The 27,744-nt window shown below is 37.6% G+C and overlaps 1 protein-coding gene across 1 annotated transcript in view; it reads right to left on the bottom strand.

Moving 5' to 3' along the window:
* Nucleotides 1-7,447: 7,447 nt before the first annotated feature.
* LOC21409449 overlaps nt 7,448-27,744 on the bottom strand; it is a 28,303-nt gene continuing 8,006 nt past the window's right edge. The window contains 13 exon segments of the mRNA XM_024177172.1: nt 7,448-9,121; nt 9,124-9,237; nt 9,331-9,403; nt 10,202-10,280; nt 11,579-11,622; nt 16,056-16,091; nt 16,223-16,300; nt 19,477-19,557; nt 19,735-19,825; nt 20,597-20,739; nt 20,850-20,900; nt 21,909-21,974; nt 22,844-22,923. Of these exon segments, the coding sequence (XP_024032940.1) occupies nt 8,085-9,121; nt 9,124-9,237; nt 9,331-9,403; nt 10,202-10,280; nt 11,579-11,622; nt 16,056-16,091; nt 16,223-16,300; nt 19,477-19,557; nt 19,735-19,825; nt 20,597-20,739; nt 20,850-20,900; nt 21,909-21,974; nt 22,844-22,923 (1,973 nt within the window). The 3' untranslated portion in view covers nt 7,448-8,084.

Below are 27,744 nucleotides of genomic sequence, written 5' to 3'. Positions count from 1 at the left end.
AATGAAGCATTTACCAATGTTACAAAAAGAAAGCAAAACTGGAACACAAACTATTTTACTGGTAAATATATCTTGACCTCATCTTTCTCTATCATCTCTTTATGTCTCTCAACACTCTCTCTCTCCTGAAAATCGCACCCATCCACAATGAAAAAAAAAGTATTGTATGTTCTTCGAGTAGATTTGAGCACGAAATCAGGGAGAATACAAGCAAAAACAAAGAAAATTGAAATAAAACTTTCAAAATTGAATTCACGGATGCATATAACACTGACCCAACACGCAAATCAACAAGATTTTTCCTATTATTGTAGCGACAAATGACTAAAACATTACATTGTAAAAGAATATTTGAATTTTCACACAAAACCACGAACAATCTTCATGATGCCGACGCTCGACAATACCACTTCGGCTTCACAACAAGCTTCACCGATGGTGCTCAATCTTTGGTTGCGCCGGTGATGGTTTCCTAGGATTTTGATGAGAAGGGAGAGGTCGACAACGAGAGAGATCGACGCCGGAGAGAGAGGGAGAAAGGAGTAGCGGCGATGAGAAAGAGTGGGAGCAAGGGCGGAGAGTATCGAGGAGGAGAGAGAGAGAGAGAGAGTAGTCGTGAGGGGAGAGAGAAGAGAGAGCGTAGGTGAGGTGTGAGAGAGAGGGAAATAGGTGAGGAAATTGTGACGGTATTTTTGGTATTTTGATAGTGTGGTAAATTACAATTGATAGAATTATGTTATTTACCAATCTTCTTAAAAGTTTAGGCTATTTATTTTTATTGATATCCTAGAAATGATATTCCCCTCCTTCTCTCTCCCGAGTAAGTTCACTAATTTTCTCATGGGAATCTCCTACGGGAAAGTTAATTTAGGCCTAAAAAAATAATAAAACACCTCAAATGAGAAAGTGTCTTACATTTCTTTTTAATTTTATTCTTCAGGATGCTATATTTGATTAGCTAAATACAAAGAATAAAAATAACCTTTTAGAAAATTTATTTAAAATTTGGTATGATAGTTCAAAGTTGTATCTAATTTAATTAATTTGATGGTTAAAAACGCATTATGTGGTAACCTTTTTTTCTTTTTCTTTTTTTTTTTTGTGTGTCATATATAATCGTAGAATTCTCCATTAAAATAAGTGAGTCTAGTAACACATTAATCCTACCTAGCTTCAAATTAGTACGAAATGTTAAGCATTTTACGCATCATAAATTATTAGACACAATAGTACTGTGATGATATATATGAGGAAAATTTATAACCCCTCTTTTAATTTGTGGAAATTTTTTTTTTTGCATATTATGTTTTTATTAGGGCTATATACTGGTGTAAAATCGTCGGTTAGGTCAAATTAGTCGGTACCGCATACAAAGCCTCTTTACCTACCACTAAGCCTGCAATTTCAAGGGCTAATAGTGAAGCAATATGCATGACATCGATTTCGTTAGTTTTTTACAATAGGTTTCCTCACTCGCAACGGTCAATTTCAGTTCCAAAGAACATTCATATATGAATATGTAACTAAAAAAATCTTGGTTCCACCTAGTGCTTTATTCATTTGTCATGTTTATATAAACTAGTTTTGGCACGTGCGTGCATCGCACGTATTTAGTTATAACTAAAGGTTTTATAATACAAAATACAAACAACAATAAGAAGGAAAAAATTGACAAAAATTTTACTTACAGATTAAAAAGAGTATACATTAAGTGGTAATGTGCCTATCCTAACAAAAATTGCACATATAACTCCACCACAAAATGTAAAATTTGAATCCCCGTACATCATCTTTCTTTTTTAAAGAAGTATACGTTACTAGTAGTTTAATTGAAAAGTTTATATTATTTAGTCAAAAAAAAAAAAAAAAACGTGAACTGGTTGTGTCTAGTTATAGAAATATATGAAACATTCCTAATTATTAGATAACAAAGTAAAAAAAAAAAAAAAAATAATAATAATAAATAAAGGAGTTGAAACTTAAAAAGGGAAAGAAAAAAAATAAAACATCTAAAAACTTATTGTTTTGAACTACCGTAAGATGAACATAACTTATTAAATGGAAAAATAAAAAATAACAGCGTTAAAACTTAAAACTGAAAGAAAAAATTAAAGCACCTAAAAAACTCACCATTTTGAACTATCGTAGGGTGAATAACAACTAAATATCTATTTTTTTATATACTTAGGATTAGGATTAGAATTTAACACTTAGAAAACAAAATAAATAAATAAATAAATAAAGCAACAAAAAGGTTGTAAAAAAAAAAAAGAAAAAGGGAAAAGAGTTTAAAAAAAGATAAAAGAAGCAAAGAAAAGAGAGAGGGGATGAAAAAAAAAAAGCATCAAAATGGTGTAGATGACTACAAAAATGATCAATATAATTTTAACCCACTCTTTTACGTACTTAGCATTAAGATTATGATTAAAAGAGAGAAAATGTAACATATGATGGTCCATAATCTACGTTATTTAACATATGATGGTCTATAATCTATGTTATTTACTAACGCATCCTTTTTTCTTATTTCCAGTGTTTGAAAAGAGAAAAAGCAAAAAAAATGTTGAAAGAAGCAAAGAGCCAAAACCATTTCTCAAAGAAAAAAAGAGCCAAAACAACTCGTGTTAGACAACTAAAAAAGGAATAGTAGAGTCATACTATTTTATAAATGTAGGATTAGTGTTGGAACTTTAGGCCGACGGCCTAAGGCCTTAATTTTTCGGTCTCGGCGGCCAGGCCCAAATGCCGGTCCGTTCAATTTAATTTTTCGGGCTCGGGCTCGTGCCGCCCGAAAATGGATAAGTCACCGGAGCCCGCCTCCGTGTTATTGCCATCAACCGCCATCCGTTGGAATTTTTTTGAATTTTTCCGGTTAGGCCCGATTTGCCCGAAGCCTGAAACCCGACCAACGGATAAATTTTCGACCGTTGGAACCTAACCCAACCCGAAGCCCGAAAAGCCCGACCCCAATGGCTAGTTTTTTAACTGTTGCCCGATTTTCTGTCCGAACCAGCTTGAACCCGACCTGCTGAAACAAAACTAGCTACTGGATCCAATTTGGGGGGGGGGGAAATCAATTTTTTAACCCAAAAATTTTCTTATAATTACCCCCCAATCCCCCACACATTTTCCTCACTCAAACTCTCTCAATTCCTATCAAGTTCTCTCAATCTCTCTCAATTTCTCTCAATCTCTCTCACAATTTTTCTAAAAACTATCACATTATCCTAAAACTCTCTCTCTCAAATCGCTCTTTTTTTTTATAATGGATTCTTTTGGTTATAGTGGTATTCCCGTTGATGCCCAACACAACGTGGAAGAAAGATAATTTCCCACTAATGAATTTGTTACGTATGAATCTACTAATCTGAGCCCTGGTGGATGTACTAGAGGTCGTGGTCACAATGGTGGTGGGCGTGGAGAAGCGACGAGTGCGAATGCGACTGTGTCTGCAAGTGTTGCAACCTCCAGGAGGAAATGCAAGCGCACATCAATAGTTTGGGATCATTTCGACACAATTGAGGAGATCGACAATGAAGGTAACACTAAACATATAGCTTAGTGTAAATATTGTTTATCTAAATTATAAGGTGACACTATTCACGACACCACGCACTTGAGAAGACACTCCGAAAAGTGTCTGCAAAAGCTTAGCCAATCTAGTGGACCCAAACTCCGCCAAACACAATTATCTTTTGATCACGCAACCGGTGGTCTAACCACTTGGAAATATGATCCATAAGTAGAACGTATGAAAGTTGCACGAATGATAGCTGTATTAGATCCACCACTTATTTTTGTAGAGCATCATAATTGGCAACGATATATTAAGGTTGTACATAATCCTAATGCGCAGTTCACTTCAAAAACTACTCTTAGGAAAGACTTATTAAAATTATTTAAAAAAGAAAAAGAAGCATTAATAAATCTTTTACACTCGACTAGCGGGTGCGTTGGGTTAACGGCATATATTTGGTCTGTCGTTGCCAATAAAGATTATTTAGTTGTAACCGAACATTACTTTAAAGGATTCGATTTATATAAGAAAATATTAGGTTTTAAATGTGTTTTAGGATTACATAGCGCGGATTTAATATATAATACAATTTTAAATGTAATTGATGAATTTAGATTAAGAGATAAAGTAATGGTTATAACATTAGATAATGCTAGTGTCAATACAAAAACAATTGAGTTCTTTAAAAATGATTTAAGTTTATTTGGTGACGGTACTATTTTTTACCAACGTTGTGCATGCCACGTAATTAATTTAATAGTTAAATCTGGTTTAAAAGAAATGGGTACTCACATTAAAAGAATTAGAGATAGTCTTGCATGGATTAAAGATAGTAACCAAAGACAAGAAGATTGGTTTAGTTTCTTACAAGCATTAAATATACCTCCTAGAGCATTAGCATTAGATATGCCTGTAAGATGGAACTCAACTTATATAATGCCTCAACAATGCATCCCCTATAAAGATGCTATAACAAACTATATGTGTGTAAAATTACGCATCAATTGTTCGGACAATTTCTAACAATAAAGGAAAAAATATTTTTGATCTATAGTAAATATGAGAATAGGTTTAGAAGCACAAACTCTAGAGTATAGGAACCACAACAATAAGATGAAAACTCACATTCATTCTTGAATGTTTTCAGGTTGAAGAAGAAGAAAAGGACAACTCAAATAGAAGCTGGGAGTGGATCTTCATCAACAAGAGGCAACGATGGCGACGGCTTCAACGAGCTTATGGCGTACCTCAGTGAGAGCTTAGTAATCGACAATACTAGAGAGTCGTTTGACTTAGTTCAATGGTGGAGGGCACGAGCATTAACTTGGCCAATCCTAACTTGATTGGCAATTGATATATTTCCGATCCCAGTCTCCACTGTTTCATCCGAACAAGCCTTCAGTACGACATGACGAATACTTGAGGAACACCGAAATGTATTGCAAAGGGACATTGTTGAAGTCTTGGTCTGCATTAAGGATTGGGATTGTGCCGATCAATGTCTACATGATACAATTTCGCCGGCAAGTCAAGAATGGATCGATGAATTTAATAGATTAACATTTAATTTTGAAGACGATCCTTGAGCTTCAAATTAAATTGTAAATTTGTAATTTGTAAATATGTATTTGCTTTTGACATTGTAATTGTATAACTTTGTAAGTTTGTAAAATTTATAATTCGTCACAAAATGATTGCACTCTTTTTTTCTTACCAAGTTTTTATCCCAATTGGATTTTTCTTGGTAAGATTTTTCACAAGACAATCATGAATTACGAATTTAAAAATTAATATACAAAATTAATTTATTAAATTGTGTTAATAATGTGTGTTGAATGTTGATTTTAGTTTTTATATAATTTTAACACAAAATAACTTAATAATTATAAAAATATAAAAAAAAATTTGGGCATTTCGGGCGGGCTCGGGCAACCAAATACAAGCGTGTGGCCTATTCACGGGCCTTCTCAGGCTCGGGCGGGTGGCCTGAAAATTTCAGACGGGTCGGGTCAGGCATCGGGCAAAAACTTGATATTTTTGGGCAGTCGCGGGCAACCCGTCCAAAGTTTCAGCACTATGTAGGATAGTAATAGTCGAGAATGCCGTGAAAAAAATTAAATAGGGGTATATTTTTAGAAATTTATCTTAGTGGGTCAATTAGGAAGAAATTTGTGAGAATAACTTTTAATACAATAATATTTTAGAGCACTACAGAAAGAATATGTAAAATATATAAGTAGGATAACATTTAGAAAAAAATTAATTAAAGTACATGTCAGAAAAAAGTTAAAAAGAAAGGTAAGTACAAAAAATATAGGATTAATTGCAAAAACTCATTTTGAATTATACCACTTGTAACACTTTACTCTTCAATCTTTAAAACGTAATATTCGTTCCCCTTGAATAATGAAGTATTAATAAAAAAGCCCCCTACCTTAGATTTTTTAAGGAGAATTGACATTTAATTTGTTATTTTAGGGTATTTGGTAGCGTTATGGTTTAAAATTTAATTTGAAATTTAAAACTAATTTTAATTATGATACATCTATTATTGATTGAATGTGAGTTAAAAAAATTTATGAATCTTTTTTCATAGAATAAAGAAATTTATGACGTTTTTTTAATATTTAAATTAGTTAAAATTAAAATTAAATTTTAACTATAGAAGTACAAAATACCCTCAAAATAGTAAATTAAATGTCAATTTTAGTTAAAAACTTAACAAAGAGAGATTTTTATTAATATTTTATTAGTCAGGAGGAAGATATGTTATGTTTTAAAGATCATTAAATAAAGTGTTACAAGGGATATAATACAAGAAAAAATTTTGTAATTATGTTGGTGAAGAAAAGGAAAAAAAAAAAAAAAAAAACATGAAAAGCCAAAAAAATAATCAAAAGCCAAAACGTGTGTTTTCAACGACGAAATGCACAGTGAAGCAAAACATCCACTCTTTTATAATATAGTGGTGGTAATGTAAAAATGGGAAACAACACAAATACTCTGCACGAGTCTAAATTTTTAGATTTTATTTTTACTTAATATCATTTTTAGTTAAATAATTATATTAATTAAAAAGATATTAATCAAAAACAAAGATTAAAAATCTAAACTCAAATAAGTTCACTAATTTTCTATGTAAAAAATTATAGAGAAATTGTAGTAAATAGGCTAACTTAAAAAATCTGTGGAAGTAAATAGGCCATTTATTAATGATTAGAAATTTATAGGCCATTCTTAATTTTAAATTATTTATTTTCCAGTTTTATCCTTAGTTTTCTTTTTTATTTTTTGTTTTTTATTTTCTCATTTTCTTCTTATCTCTCTCTCTCTCTCTCTCTCTCTCTCTCTCTCTCTCTCTCTCCTCTCTCTCTCTCTCTCTCTCTCTCTCTCTCTCTCTCTCTCTCTCCAGTTTCACCCCTCCTAATTTCTCTCTTTTGACGGCGGCGTTCGCATCTAACAAAGGAGAGATGCTCGATGGTGTGCAGATCAATGCTTTGGAGAGAGAGAGAGCACGGCAAAAGAGGGAGAGAGTGGAGGACGGGAGAGAGAGAAAGCGTCAGAAGAGAGAGAGAGGCTGATAGTTTCAGTGAGAGAGTGAAGAGAGAAGTCGGTGAGAGAGAGAGAGAGAAGAGAGAGATACAAGTATTAGGGTTTTGAGTGGAATTCTCATTTAAGGGTATTTTTGAAAATTTATTGTTTATAAATCTAGATTTATCTTAAATTGGTCTATTTATTAACTTTTCTAAAACTTTAACCTATTAATTTTAATTCCTTCCAAATGTTGGCCTATTTCCCTCCATCACCCAAAATTATATTACATGTGATGTTTGAGTGCAATTTATGTATCAGTTTTCAAAAAAAACCTCTGAGATCCATAAGGTTGATGAATTGTGGACGACTCACAACTTGGAAATTGGATGGGAGAAAAAAATAAACGTACACATGTGAATTAATAAATCACTGAACTATTTTTAGTAATCACTTGAAAGAGCCTAGTTTGAGCCGGACAAAAAATATTAAAAAGTAAAACGAGTCTCCACCTATGTTAAGATGTGTCTACCAGCGCCAAACTACCCACATATGTGCTTAAGCTAAAACAATACTTTCCTAACAGAGACCTACGATGATCAAATATTTGTATCCATCACAATTTGTACTAAATCTTGAACCCTTGGATGTGCTTCAACTACAGCAGTTTCACATATTCAATTTCCATGTCACAAACTTCAATGCTTCTTTAGCCATCAAGCCCACTTTCTTATTGAGAGGTCAAGTGCTTCAAGGAATAGCAAATCAAGCTATCGCTACGGATTTCTTCTTGCTTCTGTCGTAAATGAGAGATGGGAGCAAGGGAAGATTTTTCCCCTCTCTCTCTCCCACCACACGATTCTTCTGGGGCCCGATTAATGATTATTGTGAAAGAGACACCAAGGGAGTTGCCTAAACCTCGAATAAGAATTGAAGCCTGATTATTCAAAGGAAACAAGATAACTTTTTTGGCATTGAGAACAGTTCGTCTTCCCAGTTTCAAAGTCCTGAAGGTACAGAGAGAGTAGCTTCGGTCTTATATCCTCTGTGATGTTGGTAGAGCCAGTGATGCTCCTTGGCTTGGAAATTCCTCCATTGATATAATTGTGTTTTGATGATATAATCTTGGAGATGTGCCACGACTATATAATTTCTCGGAGGTTGGAGTCATAGTGGCATTCGTCTGAACCATGTGAGGCATGTACATTCGCTCGGAAGTTGAAGGCATAGGATCAGCTTGTTGCGAAGCAGCCGGTCCTAAGTTGTCATTCCTTTGAGACGTGGCTGCAGATATGTATATCCTCTCAGAAGCTGAATGCAGAGAAACATCGGTCCTTTGAGAACTTGAGCCGATATGGTCACCTCGGTGAGATATGGTTGGCATGCAGAGCCTCTCGCATGTAGTGAACATGGTATTGGACCTTTGAAACGTTCGACTCATACTGTCACTCAGATGGGATGTTCCAAGCATATATGCCCTCTTGGAAGGTGGATTAACAGAAGAATCAACTCGAGATGTTGTAGCCATACCGTCGTCCCCGAGCGACATTGAACCCATATTGTCATGAGAGGAAGACATATATACCCTCTCAGAAGTTAGGGCCATATTGATCTCGGTCCTTTGAGAAGCCAGCGTTGTGTTGTTTTTCGTCTGAGATGTCGGCGTGTGACTTCTTTCCAAAATTGGTGAAAAAGATTCACTCCTTTGGGATGTTTGTTGTGTAGTTTCATTCCACCTAGATGCTTGTGGCATATACATAATCTCCGATATCTGAGTTGAGGCTATCGACCCTCCTTGGCTTGACAAATCTCTCTCCACTGCTGGAGGTGGAGCTAGCGGCATTTCTCCATTACACAAATCCCTCTCCGAAGTTGGTGGCAAGTACACACCCTGGCTTGGTAAATCCCTATCAGCTGTTGATGACACAGACGAGGCTCCTGGGTTCGGTAATTCTGCCTCAGATGGTGGAGGGGTGGGCAGCAGAACACTGTGGCTTGAAGAATCAGTCTCCGATGCTGGACGCATAGCTAGCGACATTCTTTGGCTCGGTGAATCTCTCTCAGAGCTCTTCCTGTCATGTCTTTCTCAGATGTTAGAGGTGCAGGTAGTGGCATTGCGAGGCTTGATAAATCCTTCCACTGTTGAGCAACCGTTTTGATCTGGGTGTAAAACTGAACGCCTGACTTGCCTGCAACAAGCTTTAGAAATATTAGTGCAAGAAAATGGTTGAGTGACCAAGTGTTGGAGGACAATAAACTTCTACTATAGAAATGAAGATTACCAACAAAAGTTGACTTTGATCCATTGAATGATGAAAATGGCAATGGAACTGGAACAGCAACGTTGATTCCAACCTAAGACATTAGATCCAAATGAACAGATGATGTGTAAATTAGAATTAGGTAACATCATAGTAAACTACAAGCTGAAAGCACAATATTCCCCTAAACATTCCATTGGAGGAAAAGAGCTATAAATAAATAAAAACTTCAATGGAGCACCAACATGATTTAGAAAATTAGGACTTCAGCTGTTTACATATGTAAACTCAAGTCACAGCATCAAGTGACTTTTTTTGTTTTGTTTTGTTTTTTTTTAAAAAAACTTGGGTGTGGGGGGATTCAAACTCTACAGTCTACACCTAGTGGTGGAGTTGGGTGGATATTACCGCTAGACTGTCTGCAACCTCTGGAATTGGGTTATTTATTGAGCAGGTAATGAGGAATTCTCTCTCTCTCTCTCTCTCTCTCTCTCTCTCTATAAATACACACACACACGTATACGTGTGTGTGTGAATGTTTCTTTTACTTTTCTTTTCAAAAAGAAACGATCTTTATTAATACTGAAGGAAAGGGAAGGGAGGGAGAGGTATCCTCCACTAAACTGAAGGAAAGGGAAGGGAGGGGGAGGTATCCTCCACTAAACTGAAGGAAAGGAAAGAGAGGGGGAGGTATCCTCCGCTAAACCTTGTGTGGCTTTTACTTTTTGACAAATGGAGAGAGAGAGGTAGAGTCAACGCTGAGGACTACTAACATATCCCAATTAAGTTGGCAGTCACTAGTGAGCAAGTAACAGGGGGAAATTCGAACTGTCATCTCATATGAGAAAATTAGCATCAAAGTACCCAAAAAAAAAAAAAAAAAAAACCTTACCAGAACAGCCTCAACTTCAATCTGAAACTTCTTTGCAACAAGACCAGATGCCGTGAATATAGAAGCCCCATTCCCATGCCTGTGATTGTGAAAAAACCAAAAGATGAAAACCACACATCATAACAATGAAATATGAACGAATTGGGCATGAATATGTTATGTATCGTAACAAAACACGTGAGAAAAAGTCTAATATTTTCATTGTGACAATCTTCAACGAAACATATTTACTTTATAGAGGTTGCAGTCCATCCTCAAGGGTCTAGATAAAACTTATTCTTACCACTATTTTACACATAAAATAGTTAGCGTCGGCTTGGCCTTTTTGTGCTTTTAAAATATTTGTTGTCAGCTGTGTTGTTAGTCACAAGTACGTAGTTATGGTAAATTTCTTTTTCAAAGTTGTTCTGAATACAAAACAGCATTTAGCTGTTTGGTGAAGTATGGATTAATTGTGGAACAAAAATATACATGTTTTAGGAAGCTGATTAGGTGTACATTATTTCTTTCCTTTTCTGTAATTTCTTAGTTTATTATATCAAGCTCAACACATAAGATTATTTTACACAAAAATTCTAAAACGATATATAATATTAATTTTTGTTGAAGATCAGCCCATCTCCGGTATCTCTGATATCCGGGAGATTTGGGGGCAGTTAAGGGTTGATTTAGTCAATCCTGTTTTTTAGAGAATAAAATCAGGACCTTATTATTTTTAGGCCCCGTTCTTTTCGCTGATTCGAGTTTAGAATTCGAGTTTTGCTACAGTAAAAAGCTCTTAAAAACAGTCACATCTAACTTTTTTGCTACAGTAAAAAAACTCACACAACATCACATCTCAACTCGAATTAAAAACTCGAATTAGCGAACCGAACGAACCCTTAGTTATTTGTTTCCTGATGTGTTTCCTAGTTTGTTGGGATAGTTTCTGACCAGAATATGGCTATAAATTCTAGATCTTTTCATGTATGTTACATTTTTTATTCTAATAAGAAACTCTGAGCAGTGTTTTATGGTTTTCTTCTCGGGTATCTTTTCTCACAATTTTATTATTAGGAATATATCTAAAAGCGAATCAACTACTTTCATTGAAGTGAATAAGTATATAGAAATTGACAAAAAAATCAAAAAATCAAAATAATGACAACCCAAATAGCTGTGCAAAATACCGCTTACCCTACTTCACACCTAATCAGTTGTTAGTTTTTTTCTCATGTCTTTAGTCTTATACTTGTAGAATTCTTCATTAATTTTTTGGGAAGAAAAAGGAGGTGAGAGAAAGAAAATCATAAATTACTAGGTCCCGATCAAATTTAAGGATTGGACATGTCAAAGAAAACAATCAAAGGCTACATTGGAAAAGAAAGTGAACAATACCTGTTTCTGTTAACAATCATGATGGCCTCTTCTAAGCTGTCAGCCTGTTTGTCATGAGACAAAACAAAGCTTTGTAATCAATCAACTTTCCATTTGCACCATAAAATGACCAAATTACTTACTGACTGATAGGCCTCCTATCAGATTTACTTATGCTCGTAAAAGGAGAGGCAACAAGAGTGGGGCTAATTTTAGCCAGGTGTTGGAATTGGCCAAAGGCAGTGAGAATGCAGAGCAAGCTGAGTTGGCAAGAAGTGAGAAGGAGAAGCAAGCTAGGCTGACAAGGGGCAAGGGGAATGATGAGTTGGCTAAGGCCGGTATGAGTGAGGCATGATTAGTGCAGTAGGAAGGTCATGAGGTCAGCGTGTGTCAGCAGGTTCTAGAATCGAGAAAGAATTCTGTTAGAAAGTTGTTAGAAGAAAGTGAATAAAACGAGAGGAGAGTAGTAGGGAGGGTATCAATCTTTTCTCTCAGCGAATCTGAATTTAGACGAGCTTTTAGCTCTAGGGAGAGCAGGGGTCTCTCAAAAACCCCTTATCCTGTATTTTCCTTCTTATTTCCTATCAATACAGTTCAGATTTCTTCTTGATCGAACACTATATTTCTCTATTTTCTCTGTTGTTGTGTTTTGTTGAACCAATTCCTATCAAATTGGTATCAGAGCACTGGCCTGGATAGCGCCACCGAGGAAGTCCGACGAGAAGAGTGAGGGAATCCGTGAAGAAGTGCAGAAAGAAATGGAGAGATACAGAAGGGAGTTGCAGAAGATACCGAAGATTGAGCAGTGCTTGAAGGTTGTTCTTGGTAAGCTCGAGGAGTTGCTGCGCCACTAGACCGATTCTGAGCAAGGCAAATCAGCAGCAGCCACTGGTTCACCAACAGCCCAGTTGTCGGCAATTGAAAGGAGTGGAGACAGGGACGAAGGTACGGGAAAGGAAGGGGCTCAACGCGTAGAGTGCCAACTCAGCAAATCGGGATTCCAGTCTTCGAGGGAACGAATCTGGATGGGTGGATTTTCTGGGCTGGACGATACTTCTCCACGAACCGTTTAAGGGAGGCAGAGAAACTCGAGGCGGCGGTGCTGAGTTTGGATGGTGATGCACTCGCCTGGTTCCAGTGGTAGGATGGTCGGAGGGCATTCCGTAGCTGGGCCAAATTGAAGATGCAAATCTTGAAGCAGTTCCGACTGACTCAAGATGGCAGTCCTTGCGAGAAATTCATGGCCCCACAGCAGGAGACGACTGTCCGGGAGTATCACTAGCAGTTCGAAATCTTCGCCGCGCCACTCTCTGATGTGTCGAAGCAAGTACTAGAGAACCAATTTGTGATGTTCTGAGATCTGAGATCCGGGCCAAGATCTGGATGCTGAAGCCCGTTGGGCTTGGGAGGATCATGGAAATGGCCCGATGGGTTAAGGATAGAAATCAACAGTTGCGGCCCAATAGGACCTAATCCTCTAATTCGGGCCCATGGACCAAAGGCCCCTCCACAGGGGCTGCTCTTACTGAAAGGGGGTTACACCAACCCTAGGACGTGGACATCAGCCAAACGACAAGGCCCATGGTGGTGGAAACACTCCTTTGATGCTGAGTTGCAGGCCAAACACGACAAGGGGCTGTGCTTCTACTGTGATGGGAAATACATAGTGGGTCATCCTTGCCCTAATCGCGAGGTTCATGTCTTGGTAGTCAGCGAAAAAGGCAGTGACGGGGAGGCCAATGATGGGGCAAGTTCGGAGAAGGGTGGAGATGAAGTTACGAAGCTGCCCTTGAATTCAGTGGTGGGACTCAGCTCCGCGATCGATGAAGTTATGCGGCTCTGTAGGAATGAAGGAAGTTGTGGTATTGATCGATAACGGTGCGGCACATCTTTATCGTTGCAGATCTCGTTAAATAGTTGGAGATTCTGATGGATGCGATGGAGGAATACGGGGTGATTAGGGGAACTGGTTTGTCTGTGAAGGGGGAAGGGATTTATCGGGGAGTGGTCCTCTTGCTACAGTTGATTGAAGTTGTGAAGGACTTCTTGCCCCTAGAGCTTGGAATCCTGGGTGTGAAGTGGTTGGAGACACTGGGAGCAACCCACATCAATTGGAAGACGCTGACAATGAGATTCAAAATCGGGGAACTATAGGTCGTTTTGCAAGGTGATCCGAGCTTGGGAAAGTCGGTTGTTTCGCTAAAAGCCATGTGGAAGGCCCAGGAAGGGCAGGGGGTGTTACGGGAATTTAGTAACCTGGTTGTGGAGGACCAAGCATGGGAAGAGGAGAGATGGGAGGTTCCGAAGGAATTGGAAGAGGTGTTACACCACTTGGTAGCCGTGTTCCACATGCCATTGACTTTGCCCCCGTCCCAAGTGAAGATCACGCCATCATTTTAAAGGAGGGCACATCCCCTACCGGTACAGGCGCAGAAATTTGAGATCAAAAGGTTAGTACAAGAGATGCTTGCTGCAAATATTATCCAGCTTGTGTGAGTCCATTTTCGAGCCTTGTTCTTTTGGTGAAAAAAAAAAAAAAGATGGCAGTTGGAGATTGTGTGGATTATAGGGCTTTGAATAGGGAAATGGTTCCGAACATGTTTCCGATCCCGGTGACAGATAAATTGCATTATGCAACCATCTTCTCGAAGATAGATTTAAAATCCGGTTACCACCAGATTCGAGTAATAGGCAAGGTCGTGCCGAAGACGACCTTTCGTACACATGAAAGGCATTACGAGTTTCTTGGTAATGCCCTTAGGCTTAAGGAATGCGCCAACTACTTTTCAAGCCTTAATGAACGGAGTATACCATGCCTATCTCTGCAAATTCGTGCTAGTATCCTCATCTATAGCCGCACCATGGAGGAACATGTTGAGCATTTGGGCTAGTGCTCTCAGAGCTGAACAAACACCGGCTCTTTGCCAACGCAAAGGAATGTTGTTTAGGGCAATGATCACTAGAATATTTGGGCCACATCATATCTGGTGATGGGGTGGCGGCTGATAAATCGAAGGTTGTGACAGCTTGTGTGTGAGATATGCGCCTGCATGGAATTCTCTGTTCTATCGTCTCGGATCCAGATCTTCCTGAGTCTCTTTTGGAATGAGCTTTTCCGACTCCAGGGCACTACACTGAAACAAAGCACAGCCTACCACCCTCAAATCTGATTACAGACAGGTTTTGAACCGGTGCATTGAGACATATTTGAGGTTCTTTCTTTCGGACGAACTGACGCGGTGGACAAAGCGGCTGCCATAGTCCGAGTACTGGCACAACACTTCATACCACACTGCCACTCACATGACTCCCTTTCGTATCCTCTATGGGTGTGATCTCTCTTTGTTGGCCCAATATGGCTCGGGTCGTCTTTGGTAGCTTCGATGGACCACCAACTCGAAGAGCGGGTTGCTATGCTGGACTTGCTTAAGCAAAATTTGCTGCGAGCACAACAAAAGATGAAGTCGGCTGCTGATAAAAAACGCAAGGACGAGCGGTTCTCTGTGGGGGGTCTAGTGTACCTCAAATTGCAACCATATCGAAGGAAGTCCCTTGCGCAACACCGCAATGAGCAATTAGCACCAAGATTCTATGGCCCTTATGAGGTAGAGGCACGGATTGGGGCAGTTTGCGTTTGCCAGCCTCGACAATGATCCACCTGGTCTTCCATGTGTCCCAGCTTCGCCGAGTAGTTGGACAAGGCCACACTACCTCTTCTCTGCCCCCACAACTCAATATTGACCTGGAGTTAGCTGAACCCGCAGAGCTCTTGGGGGTGCGTCCAAAGATCGACCACCGAATTAGAAGTTTTTATCCACTGGGCGCACTTGTCACCACATGATGACACTTGGGACCTATACGATGTTATCAACACCCAATTCCCTCACTTCCACCTTGAGGACAAGGTGAAACTTTGGGTGGGGGGAAGTGATAGGGCTCCTATAAGACTTTATGCTCGTAAAAGGAGAAGCAACAAGAGTGGCTAATTTTAACCCAGTGTTGGAGTTGACCGAAGGCAGTGAGAATGCAGAGCAAGCTGAGTTGGCAGAAAGTGAGGAGGAGAAGCAAACTAAGCTGACAAGGGGCAAGGGGAATGATGAGTTGGCTAAGGCCGTTATGAGTGAGGCATGATTAGTGCAGTAGGAAGGTCATGAGGTCAGCGTGAGTTAGGAGGTTCTAGAATCGAAAGAGAATTCTGTTAGAAAGTTGTTAGAAGAAAGTGAATAAAATGAGAAGAGAGTAGTAGGGAGGGTATCGATCTTTTCTCTTAGTGAATCTGAATGTAGACGAGCTTTGAGCTCTAGGAAGAGCAGGGGTCTCGCAAAAACCCCCTATCCTGTATATTCCTTCTTTTTCCCTATCAATACAGTTCAGATTTCTTCTTGATCGAACACTATTCTTCTCTATTTTCTCTGTTGCTGAGTTTTGTTGAACCCATTCGGCAATTCCTATCACTGACACATAAGAGAGAGAGAGAGAGAGAGAGAATAGCAATTACCTGGATACACAAAAGAATAGGTCCCAAAATCTCTTCCTGCTAAACACAAGATTCAATGTTGTCAACACTCTTCCAATATCTTTGGTTCAATTCTTCTCCACTGAGAATCATAATTAACCAAGTCCATTCATCAAGAAAATTAAAGGTAAGGGAGTGAGATAAAGTACCTTATAGCAATCCATGTTGGTTGTCACATCACACAAGATTGTAGGACCAACAAAATTCCCGTTCTCGTATCCCGGAACCTACGAATAAACAGTAAAAAAGTATCAGAATAAAGCAAACTCCAAATCGAGGAAAATCTTATGTAGAACCAAGATAAAAGAGATAGAATATAGAGAGAGAAGAGAATGAAGACAGTGAAACAGAACCACTAAAGAGAGAAATAGAACCAAGGAAAGAAAACAAAGGATTCTAAAGAGAACAAGAACTTAATAGGAGGAAAACCAATAATCTCAATAATATTCATTCATTGACCATTCTCTATATTAAAATTACAAATTGTCATATTTATAAGCAGACCAAATAACAAGTTAGAAAACTAACCGAAAATGAAATAAAGAAACTACGTAATTAGAAATGAACCTAATAACATAAATCTCTTATTAAATAAAAACTACATATTAAAACTAATTTTTCGAAACAAGAAACTATATATTGATTATCAAAAAATAATTACATGTAAAGGAAGAGCTTTCCTCTAAAAGTAAAGCTGTGAAAAGGAAAAAAACTAAATACTAAAACTAATTCATATCGTACTCTCCATTTTCCCCTGACAAAAAGTACCCCATTCTGGCAAGGGAAAACTCGAAGAATCATAAAGCAACAATTGGAAACACTAAACATCTTCAATTTGATAGAAAGAAGCCGTAGAAGCTAGATATTGATCGTAGAAAATTCTTGCCGTAGAGATAACAAAATATTCAATTTCAGATCACCATGGTAATTAAACAACTCTCAAAGATTTGGATCGACTCTATTAGGAAGAAAGTCCATACAAAATCAAAAAGGTTTCTATGAGATATCTCTTGATAATGAACAATATGGTAGATTCACAAGGTCTAGGCGGGTTAGGAAGCAAACATATTTGAGAAACATTAAAGGCATGGGATGAAACATTATTTGGAGGAGGACAATGCAGTGGAACAATCCCCTTCATAATTCATGGAAGTTATCAAATATCTTGGTCACAAGGTCAATAAGTTGAGCAAGTTAGACACTCACTCGACTCGAGCTCTGATACCAACTGATCTAGGACCAAGACCAAAGAGAGAATATAGAGAAGAGAGAATAGAACCAAGATAGAAATGAAATCTATTCGAATATATATGTCTGTGTGTACGCGCACATGCGCACACGCCTATCGAGAGCAAGAAAACCAATAATCATTAACCGTCTCCTCAATTGAAAGTGAAACTACCATACTTATAAGCAAAAAAAAATAAAAAAGTTAGGAAGCTAAATCAAAACAAATTAAAGAAACTCGGTAATGGGAAACTAATTGCATAATGTCTAATTAAATAAAACTAAATATATTAAACTAATTAATATCATAATCTCCATCAAAACCTTTGCAATAATGCACGTCAAAAGAACAATGAAAGCACTGAAAAATAAAAAGTTCATAGCAAAAGACAGTAAAATAGACATACTATCAATGGTTAAAGGACAAATAGTATGACAAAGGCCAGCAGAGAAAGTCATTGTAGCTATAGCAATATGACAAGAGAGTAAGCCTCACATTCACGATGATTCCAGATGGCAAGCATACGAGAAAGATCCACATAGAAAAGGATACAACCTTCCTAAAATCTACTGATTCGACTAAAATACCAGAAAATAAGGCATCTACTAACCTGTTGATTCACTCACGAATGCCTAGACAATAGAGATAGAAACAAAACTCGTTGATTCTGATGAATACCAGGAATCGCACTCCAAAATTTTTTTATAAGAAACCAAGAAACTTCATTAATAAAACAAGAACTTTACAAATGAAGTTTTTAAACGGATGAGAAATCCATCCAGAGGAAACATAAAACATATACACAGATCAGCGAAAAAAAAATTGGGTAAAACTCTAATGATAATTTTATTAATCAAACTCTTCTAAAAAAAACTTAACATAAGGTGTCCTACTTATAGGAGCCCAAACCTAAAGCAATTTAATTGCTAATTTGTTACTAGTTTACCAATCCATCCTAAAAACTTAACCTATTAGGAGGTGGGCCAACAATAGTTTTATACTTTAACACTCTCCCTCACGTGTGGGCTAGACAATAGGCAATCGTGTGGATAAATTACTTGAAAAGCCTAACACGTGAATATTTAAGCCCGAGATATATTAAAGACCCAACACATGATGACAATTTAAATGGGGATAAAGAGTGCAATTACGGGAGTTTGAACTCAGGACCTCCCGTTCTGATACCATATAGCAAGAACCTGAGGAGATAGCACTAGAGGATAAACACTGCTAGAAGAATGAAAATTATAGTTCTCTCATTCATATTCCTAGACATGTACACTGGCCTCCTTATATAGATAAGCCAGGGAACATCAAATAAAAGGAAACAAGATAAATAAGGAAACAAATCAAAAAAGAGGGAAACTGCCTAATCACCTATCCCAAAACTTTAAGGAAATCATTTAGAGTCAACTAATAACTTTCCCCCACAATTATTCCATACTCGGCCACATATTGATAGGAAACACAAGACTTATGCTGTTTTTTTTTTTTTTTTTTTTTGACAAGAAAAACTCCTTTATTGATTTAAAATCAATTAAGGGGAAAGAGGATAAGTATCCTCCAAATAGATAGAAAACAAAAAAAGCAACAATTCAAATTACAAAAAACACTCTAGTGTGCTTTATTGTAAAATAAAGGCAAAAAAGAAAAACAATCTAGTGTGCTCGTCAATCATGAAGCTTTTCTCATAAGAGCAATTGCAGCGCCACTCAGGGCCACTCAAGAAGGAAACTATGATCAGACTCATTTATCAAAAACTCTGATCAGTGTATAACAAAGCCACATAGGGAAAACCAACGGTTCCATGTTCCTCACATTTATGATGTAAGTTCAGGCGCTTTACAACATGACTTGTTAGCCATTATTAGTTAAGTCAAAAGCTCTAATGTCCAAGACTAAAACCAAAAACAGAAGTATGTTTGCTACTTTGCTTTGGTGTTCCGTACTTTTAAACAAAAACTCCATCTTTCCAAGGGTTTGTATGAGAGATCGGTGGAGATTGCCATTAAAAGGTGACTAAGAAATTTCGTGACAAACCTCTTTCAAAGGTTTTGCCATATATTTAAGTAATTTTCCAAGAGGGCAGAGGATAAGGTATATATCTGACGCCGAGTTTAACCACTGTAATTCAAATTTTCTGTGACCATTAACGAAATGAGAAACTATAATTACCAGAACTTTTCTCCCATCAAGTAGAAGTCTAGCACCACTCTCAAGACTGTTGTGGACTAATCTGCCAATTCGATCTTTTGCCTGCATATTCCAAGAAAGTAAAAAGCTTCTAAACTTTATTATCTTTTTCATTTAAGCAAGATGTCAAGATTAATACCCTGAAATTTTCAATTTACATAAACAGAAACTCAGACTTCAGTTAGATTCCTTATTGATAGAGCAGATTAACTGGCAAAGTTTGGGGAGGAGCTTACACACCTCTTTAGTAATTACTGGACCAATGTCAGCATTAGGATCAGTTCCCACATTTACTTTTAGGGCTTTCACATGCTCCACAAGTTGTCCCTCCCTAACAATATATGAATAAACGACCAACATTAATACATATTATTATAAACTAATTTCGGATTACAAAAATAACAAAAGATTTAATGGTAACATTAAGTCTATAAAAAACTCAAAAATCAACATGTAAGGCTATATATGCAATGCAAGGAATTCCAATATTAGACATAATGCAAAGCAGGAGTTTTGAAGAATGAATGATGAAAAACAACCGCAAGTCAGAAAGAAAGAATTGAAAAGAGCACATGAGTTAGATAAACCTTGTGCATAATGTTGTAGTCATGTAAGACAATCCACACAAAATAATTAAAAACTGAAACTGACCACGAATGCAAATTTACGCTATGGAAAGAATATTGGGCACCGATCTGAACAAGATTCTGATTTGACAGATTACAAGAACTCAAATAATACTTCCAGTGGTACATAGTACATACAACATAGAACAACATCCCATATTTACAGTCATTGCACGCCCATAGCAGTTACAAAGATCTTCTTTAGCAAAATTTTACAGATTGCCTTTCTCCCTATGTCACAATGTCTGAAGATAAGTACAACAATAGGCAGAGAGTCGAGATCAGCTCAAAAAGGGTTCAAAACGAACACAGGAAAGCCAAAGTTTGGAGTAGGGGGAGAAGGACAAAATTTGCATGCACACGCAAATATTTAAAAAAAAAAAGGAAAAAAAGAAAGAAAGAAAGAAAGAAAGAAAGAAATGAAAAGAAAGAAGCTGACAAGTTAGAAAGAAAAGGTTGATGCAAACACATAATACCATGGCATTGAACCCCCAACAAAAATAGCAGTATTGAGTGCCATGCCCGCAGCACCAAAATCTGCAGCAACTAGAGCGTTCAAAGTAGCATCAACACTAGCATCAGGCATGATGATGGCATGATTTTTCCCTCCTATATTGGACTGCGTCAACACGATCATTAGTATTTTCAACCTTCGGTTCAGAATAACAGATTTTAGAGAGAGAGAGAGAGAGAGGAGATGGGATTACATGAAGGAGCAAGGGAAATCACCTGAACACGTTTACCCCTAGAAGATGCTCTAGCATATATGTGCATTCCAGCCTGAAAAGAAAACAATATGGCTCAAGCAATTAAATACATGACGCTTACAAAAAGTCCAGACCATGCAACACACAAGAAGCGCCAAAATCCGGCCAAAGTTCAGAAACACGCTCAGTCAGCCCACACTCCCATCTAATTTTGTTATTTTAATATTTTTAGCTTTGAAAACGCTCAATCAACTAATACAAATTCACCTGGAAATCCCGTGTGCCCCACAGAATAAAAGTTCTTGCTTGGTTGGTATATCATGGGAAACTAAACACCTGTGACAAGGTGCAAAGCGAAATCCCCATATGGCTCTGTCCCCTTCTCGATGTATCCTTTGCAGGGAAAATGAAGAAACCATTGATTATCTACTGTTACACTGTAAGGTGGCCACATTAGTTTGTCAGAACTTGATTTTAGAGGGGGGTTTCAGCTGGGCTTTCCCTAGATATTGCAGTTCGATAATGGTGGAGGACGTAGTGGGTTTCTGTACCAACAAAAATGCTAAGTTTTATGGAATTGTTTGGTGCCCGAATAATGTGGACCCTGTGGATGGGAAGAAACTCTAAAATTTTTGAAGAAAAGGAGATGGAGTCAACTGACATTTTCGAGAAAGCATAATTCACAGCTTCTCTTTGGGCCTCAACGGATAAAGCTCTTAAGGAGTTTCCTTTCTCTTAATCATTTTAAATTGAAAAGATGTAATAGGGCAATAATTTTCTCTATCTATTTGTTTTTGTTTGTACTCATTTTTTTTTGTTCGGTAATTTTCGCTTATGAGAATACCTTATCCTCTTGCCCCCTGCAATTGATTCTCTATCAATAAAAGAGCTTCTCCTATTTGAAAGAAAATACCTTATTCTCTTGACAATTAATGTCTTCTTACTATTGAACATAGTAAGTCCGCAACAAAATCATAAAGTGAGTTTGTTGCTATAATGATTGATCTGAACTTAGTATCGGATATAGAGGATTAACAAAATAATTAATAACCTGGAGCATCAAAAATAAGCAGTAACTTACAGCATTTGAACCAACAAAGGATATAGCTTTTATGTCATCATCATCACAGATATAGTTAACGATATCCTGTTAACATCAGTTTCCACGAAAGGAAAAAGAAATTAGAAAAACAAAGTGTTACATATTTACTTTCATGAAGCCGCACTGACAATATCTGGCTCACAATATTTTACGAGGAAAAGAAAATAGAGAAATGAAGTATCGGATAGAATCATACAGAATTCTACAAAAGAAAATACTTTAACTACAATTCAAAAAGAAAATGGTTGCAACGGTTGGGTATTTAGGATTCTGTCTTTTACCCCATCATAGCATGAGATAAGAGAAAAAGATATGTTTCTGTTCTCAAACTAGATGTAACCATAGAAAAATTGTTTAGTCGTCAGAATTAGATTTTCTACTGCATTGTGATATAAATAAATTGGTTGGATTCACTTCCAACATCATTTAGAAGATAGTAGGAGTAGCACACAACAAACAAATATAAGATGAAGCATTATCCAGAGCTCAACTTTCACCATTAGGAGTCCGAGTTTATTTTTCCAATGGGATAAATAGCTACATGCCAGGAAAAAGATGACAGCATTCTTGACACGATTCCCAGTTACAATTTCAATAAAATAAATATTAAAAATTGGTTCCCAAAAAATTCAAGAAGCAAAAAAGCAACAACTTGTTGCTTGCAACAAAATCCCTTACATTGCAACATACCTCTTGTTTTTCAGATGTAATGTAGTTGTTCATATCTGTCACTACGAAACCACAATGTGACCCAGGGTATTGGCATTCAAACTCACACACAAGAAAAACATAGCTATTGTTGCAAAGTATATAGGACTAATGCCAAATTCCAAACACCAATCATAGGTTCACATACAATAATGAACAAATAGATTACAGGAAACAAAAATAAATAAATAAATAAAGGACTTTACATGGCCACCATGAACGATATTTAAGACACCATCAGGCAAACCAGCCTCCACTGCTAGTGCTGCTAGCATCAGTGAAGCCCCTGCAACAATAACAATATAGCCAGTTTAATCCGCTAATATTGGAAAAGGTAACTAGAAACTGTTTCTGCAATTTAACAAAATGTACGAAAAAGTGTACATATTTCAACGATGTAACCGTTTGAATTATTTATCACCACATTTAGTTTACTAGGAATTATGACTTGTGTTGCGGAGAAGGCATTTGTATGACATCTGAATCATTAAAAAATAAATCTATGTTAAGCTTTATAGAGCATCTCTTTCCCCTTCTTATTAGAAAATATTCGAAACTTGGATCAATCCACACCTCAAATTCCAACAACATAAAACCAATGAACGAGGAAATCTTAATTGCCTTAATGCTATCTACATGCATACATCACAAACATGAAGTTTCACAAATACAAAAGTTGACTCACAAAGTCAACGTTGAACATTGGACCTTATGCTGAGGCAACTTGAATATAAGTGCAATTGGTGAGGTTTCGAAACTAGAAGAAAGCAGAAAGAAAACTAAAACTAGCAAAAACAAATTAATTCCCTATGACATCCTTGACACAACTCCGCCTATGCGTTTGTATAGCCGGTCCCAAGCCCGGATAAAGGAGGAGGGTTGCGGTAGGTTGACGACCAGCGTAAAAATAAGTCACTCTCATGGATTTCACTCACATAGAATCTGTTGGGGCGTTCCCTACGTGCGACGCGCCATGCCGGGCCCCGGGCAAGGGGGGTCTTCACATATTCATGGACGTGTGCAGGGGGAAAAGCGAGCCCATGCGCCATGTCGGGCCCCGGATATGGTGAAAAATACGCAATGGGGGTCCTTGCACATTCATGGACGTGTGCAAGGGGCAGAGCTAGCCCATAATAGGAAAATTCGTTTAGGTAGTTGGAATGTAGGTTCTTTAACTGGTAGATCTATGGAGTTAGTAGATGTTATGTTAAGAAGAAGAATTAACATTTTATGCTTACAGGAAACGAAGTGAATAGGAGAGAAAGCAAATGAGATTGGAAATTTAGGACACAAGTTATGGTATACAGGTTGGGAAAGGAATCGCAATGGAGTTGGTATTCTAGTGGACAAAACTATGAAGGATGGCGTAGTTGTAATTAAGTGAATAGGGGATATAATTATTATGCTCAAATTGGTACTAGGAAATAAGTTCATCTATGTAATTAGTGCTTATGCTCCACAAATAGGATTGGATGCGGAAACTAAAGTCAAGTTCTGGGAAGACATGGATGACTTAGCGTGTCGGATAGGCAATGAGGATAGCATTTTCATTGGAGGAGATTTCAATGGGCATGTTGGTAAGGATTGGGAAAACTTCGAAAGGATCCACGGTGGTTTTGGTTTTGGAGCTCGAAACAAAGAAGGGAAATCTATTTTGAAATTTGCGTTGGGACATGATTTTATCATAACAAACACATTTTTCAAGAAAAGAGATTCTCACTTGATAACTTTTAAGAATGGGAGGAACTTGAGTCAGATAGATTATTTTCTCACAAGGTATAGAGAACGTTCTCTATGTAAGAATTGTAAAGTAATTCCTGGAGAAGGACTAGCCAACTAACATAGGTTAGTGATCCTAGATGTGAGCATTAAGCTTTGCTATAGAAGGACTAAGATAAACCACCTCCCACGAACTCGTTGGTGGCATTTGAAGGGAATAAAGCAATTGGCCTTTAAAGAGAAGTTGTTAGAGGAGGCTACTTCGTCATATATAAATGATGCAAATACTATGTGGGATGCCATGGCCAGCTGCATTAGAAAAGTGGAAAAGGAGGTACTAGGAGAATCTAGAGGTAAAGGCCCCCCTGGGAAAGAAACCTGGTGGTAGAGTGAAGAAGTTCAAAAGGCTATTAGGACCAAGAGGGATTTATATAGAGATTTATCAAAGCGTAAGGATAAAGAAACTTTTAACAAGTACAAAGAAGCGAAGAAAGAAGCTAAGCGAGCAGTTGATAAGGCTCGTTCTACTTACTTAGATAAGGTATATAGGAAACTTGGGACTAGAGAATGAGAGAATGATATATATAAACTAGCTAAGGATGATACATATCAGGTTCTGACAAAAGATAAAGACATTAGGGAAAGGTGGAGGAGTTACTTTGAGAAGCTTTATAATGATGATCATGCGATAGAGTTTGACAATCTTAGATCACAAGGAGAACCTAATGTGATGTATACAAGAGGAATTAGAGTCTCAGAAATTAAAACTGCACTACGGAAGATGAAAAAGGGGAAGACATGTGGGCCAGATGATATTCCAATAGAGGTTTGAATGGTGTTAGGAGATGCTGAAATTGTGTGGCTCACTAAGCTTTTTAATGAGATACTAAAGAAGAAGCATATGCCTGATGCATGGAGAAAAAGTATTATTGTCCCCATCTTCAAGAATAAAGGAGATGTGATAAATTGTAACAATTATAGGGGCATAAAGTTAATAGGTCACACTATGAAACTTTGGGAGAGAGTTATCGAAAGGAGATTAAGGGCCACAACTACCATCTCAGGTAATCAATTTGGCTTCATGCCAGACAGATCAACCACGGAAGCTATTTTTCTTCTTAGGATGCTAATGGAAAGTACAGAGAAGCTAAGACGGACCTACATATGATCTTTATAGATTTAGAAAAGGCATATGATAGGGTGCCGAGAGAAGTTTTATGGTGGGTGCTAGAAAAGAGAGGAGTGCATGTGAGGTATATTAAGGTAATTAAGAACATGTACGATGGGGTGGTCACGAGTGTAAGAACTGCTAGAGGCTACACGGCAGAGTTCCCCATTCGGATCGGCCTTCATCAAGGATCTGCTCTTAGTCCTTATCTTTTCACCATCGTGATGGACGAGCTGACAAGAGAAATCCAAGATAGAGTTCCTTAATGTATGCTTTTTGCGGACGATATAGTTTTAGTTGATGAATATAGGGAATGAGTTAACCGTAAGTTAGAACTGTGGAGACAAACTCTCGAGACAAAGGGATTTAAGTTAAGCATGACGAAAACTGAATACATGCATTGTAGGTTTAGTAACTCAAGTAATTAGGGTGATGGAATTTCTTTAGATGGTGTTGAGATTGGGGCTTTTAGGAAGTTTAGGTACCTTGGGTCTATAGTGCAGTATGAAGGAGATATAAAATATGGTATTCAACATAGGATTAAGGCACGGTGGGTTAAGTGGAAGAATGCTACGAGAATTTTATGTGATATCAAGATGCCTATTAAGTTGAAAGGAAAGTTTTATAAGACTGTAGTCCGCCCAGCTATGTTATATGGTAGTGAATGTTGGGCCATTAAGAGACAACATATATCTAAGATGAGTGACAGAAATGCGTATGTTAAGATGGATAAGTGGCCATACGAGAATGGATCGCCTAAGGAATGAAGTTATTCATAGTAAAGTATGTATAGCACCAATAGAAGATAAGGTGCGCGAATGCCGCTTGAGGTGGTACGGGCATGTCCAACGTAGACCGCTAGAAGCACCGGTTCGTACTTGGGAGGACATTTTTATACCTAATACTAGGAGAGGGAGGGGTAGACTACGAATTACGTGGACCGAAATCGTTAAGAAAGACATTCTAAATCTAGGCCTTCAGGAAAGTTTAATTTCGAACAGAGTTGTGTGAAAAAGTGAAGTAGGTGTAGCACCAATAGATCTAGGCCATACGAGAATGGATCGCATAAGCAATGAAGTTATTCGTAGTAAAGTAGGTGTAGCACCAATAGAAGATAAGGTGCGCGAAGGCCGCTTGAGGTGGTACGGGCATGTCTAACGTAGACCGCTAGAAGCACCAATTCGTACTTGGGAGGACATTTTTATACCTAATACTAGGAGAGGGAGGGGTAGACTAAGAATTACGTGGACCGAAGTTGTTAAGAAATACATTCTAAATCTAAGCCTTCAGGAAAGTTTAATTTCAAATAGAGTTGTGTGGAAAAGTGAAATTCATATAGCGGACCCCAATTAGTTGGGATTAAGGCTTGTTGTTGTTGTTGTTGTTTATGACATCCTTGACACCTTCTTAAACAAAAATGTAAACAAGAAATTCTTCCTCATGGGGGTTTTGGATCAACTTATGGCAATGCATAAGGAAAAGTCGAAAAACCGCCTTCACCGTACCAGAACTTTGGCCATGCAATATATTCCCTGACAATTAACAAAAATCATTTGATCATACACCCATAGGACATTGCTTAGAGCCTAACGAGGTGCTTTCCCCATGCAATGGTAGATATGTGACTCCACTTGGGAATACAAGTCCTAGACTCCTAGTCACCATGCTTACGTGAAAGATGAATCCACTAGTTTCAATAGTCCAACCCATTCTACCACCTAAGAATGCTTGTTAAACCTTATGAGTCACTTTTATCGTAGTATCACCTAAAATTTCGTTCAAGAAAGAAATCAATCAAATAAGGTCACAGGAAAATGTTAGACACCTGAAATCACAACCAACAGCCAAATTTCCACACACAAACAACCAAAAGAACAACAAAAAAATTGGATAGAATCAAGGGGGTACTATTCAATCATCAAACCAGTCTCTAATTACACTACTGACAACACAATAATTAAAGGGATAGGGAGTATTCGAGAAACTACGTAGAACTCCTATACCAACAACAACACCAGAGAAATAGTCAATAACCATATGATCCCCAAAACCCTAATCAAACTCTTTTCCTATACTAAAACCCCTTGATCACACATGCTAGTCCACTTCAGCATTTTATAGCCACTTTCCCTAATTAAATTTGGACCCCGAAGTCTCCTTTTTTGCCTTGTTTGCCTCTCCTCACGTAAACCTGCTTAACTGAGGACCTAACAATTACCC

The sequence above is a fragment of the Morus notabilis genome, unplaced genomic scaffold (assembly GCF_000414095.1).
Source record: "Morus notabilis unplaced genomic scaffold, ASM41409v2 Scaffold184, whole genome shotgun sequence".
Classification (NCBI taxonomy): Eukaryota; Viridiplantae; Streptophyta; class Magnoliopsida; order Rosales; family Moraceae; genus Morus; species Morus notabilis.
This window is presented reverse-complemented; position numbering and strand designations above follow the sequence as displayed.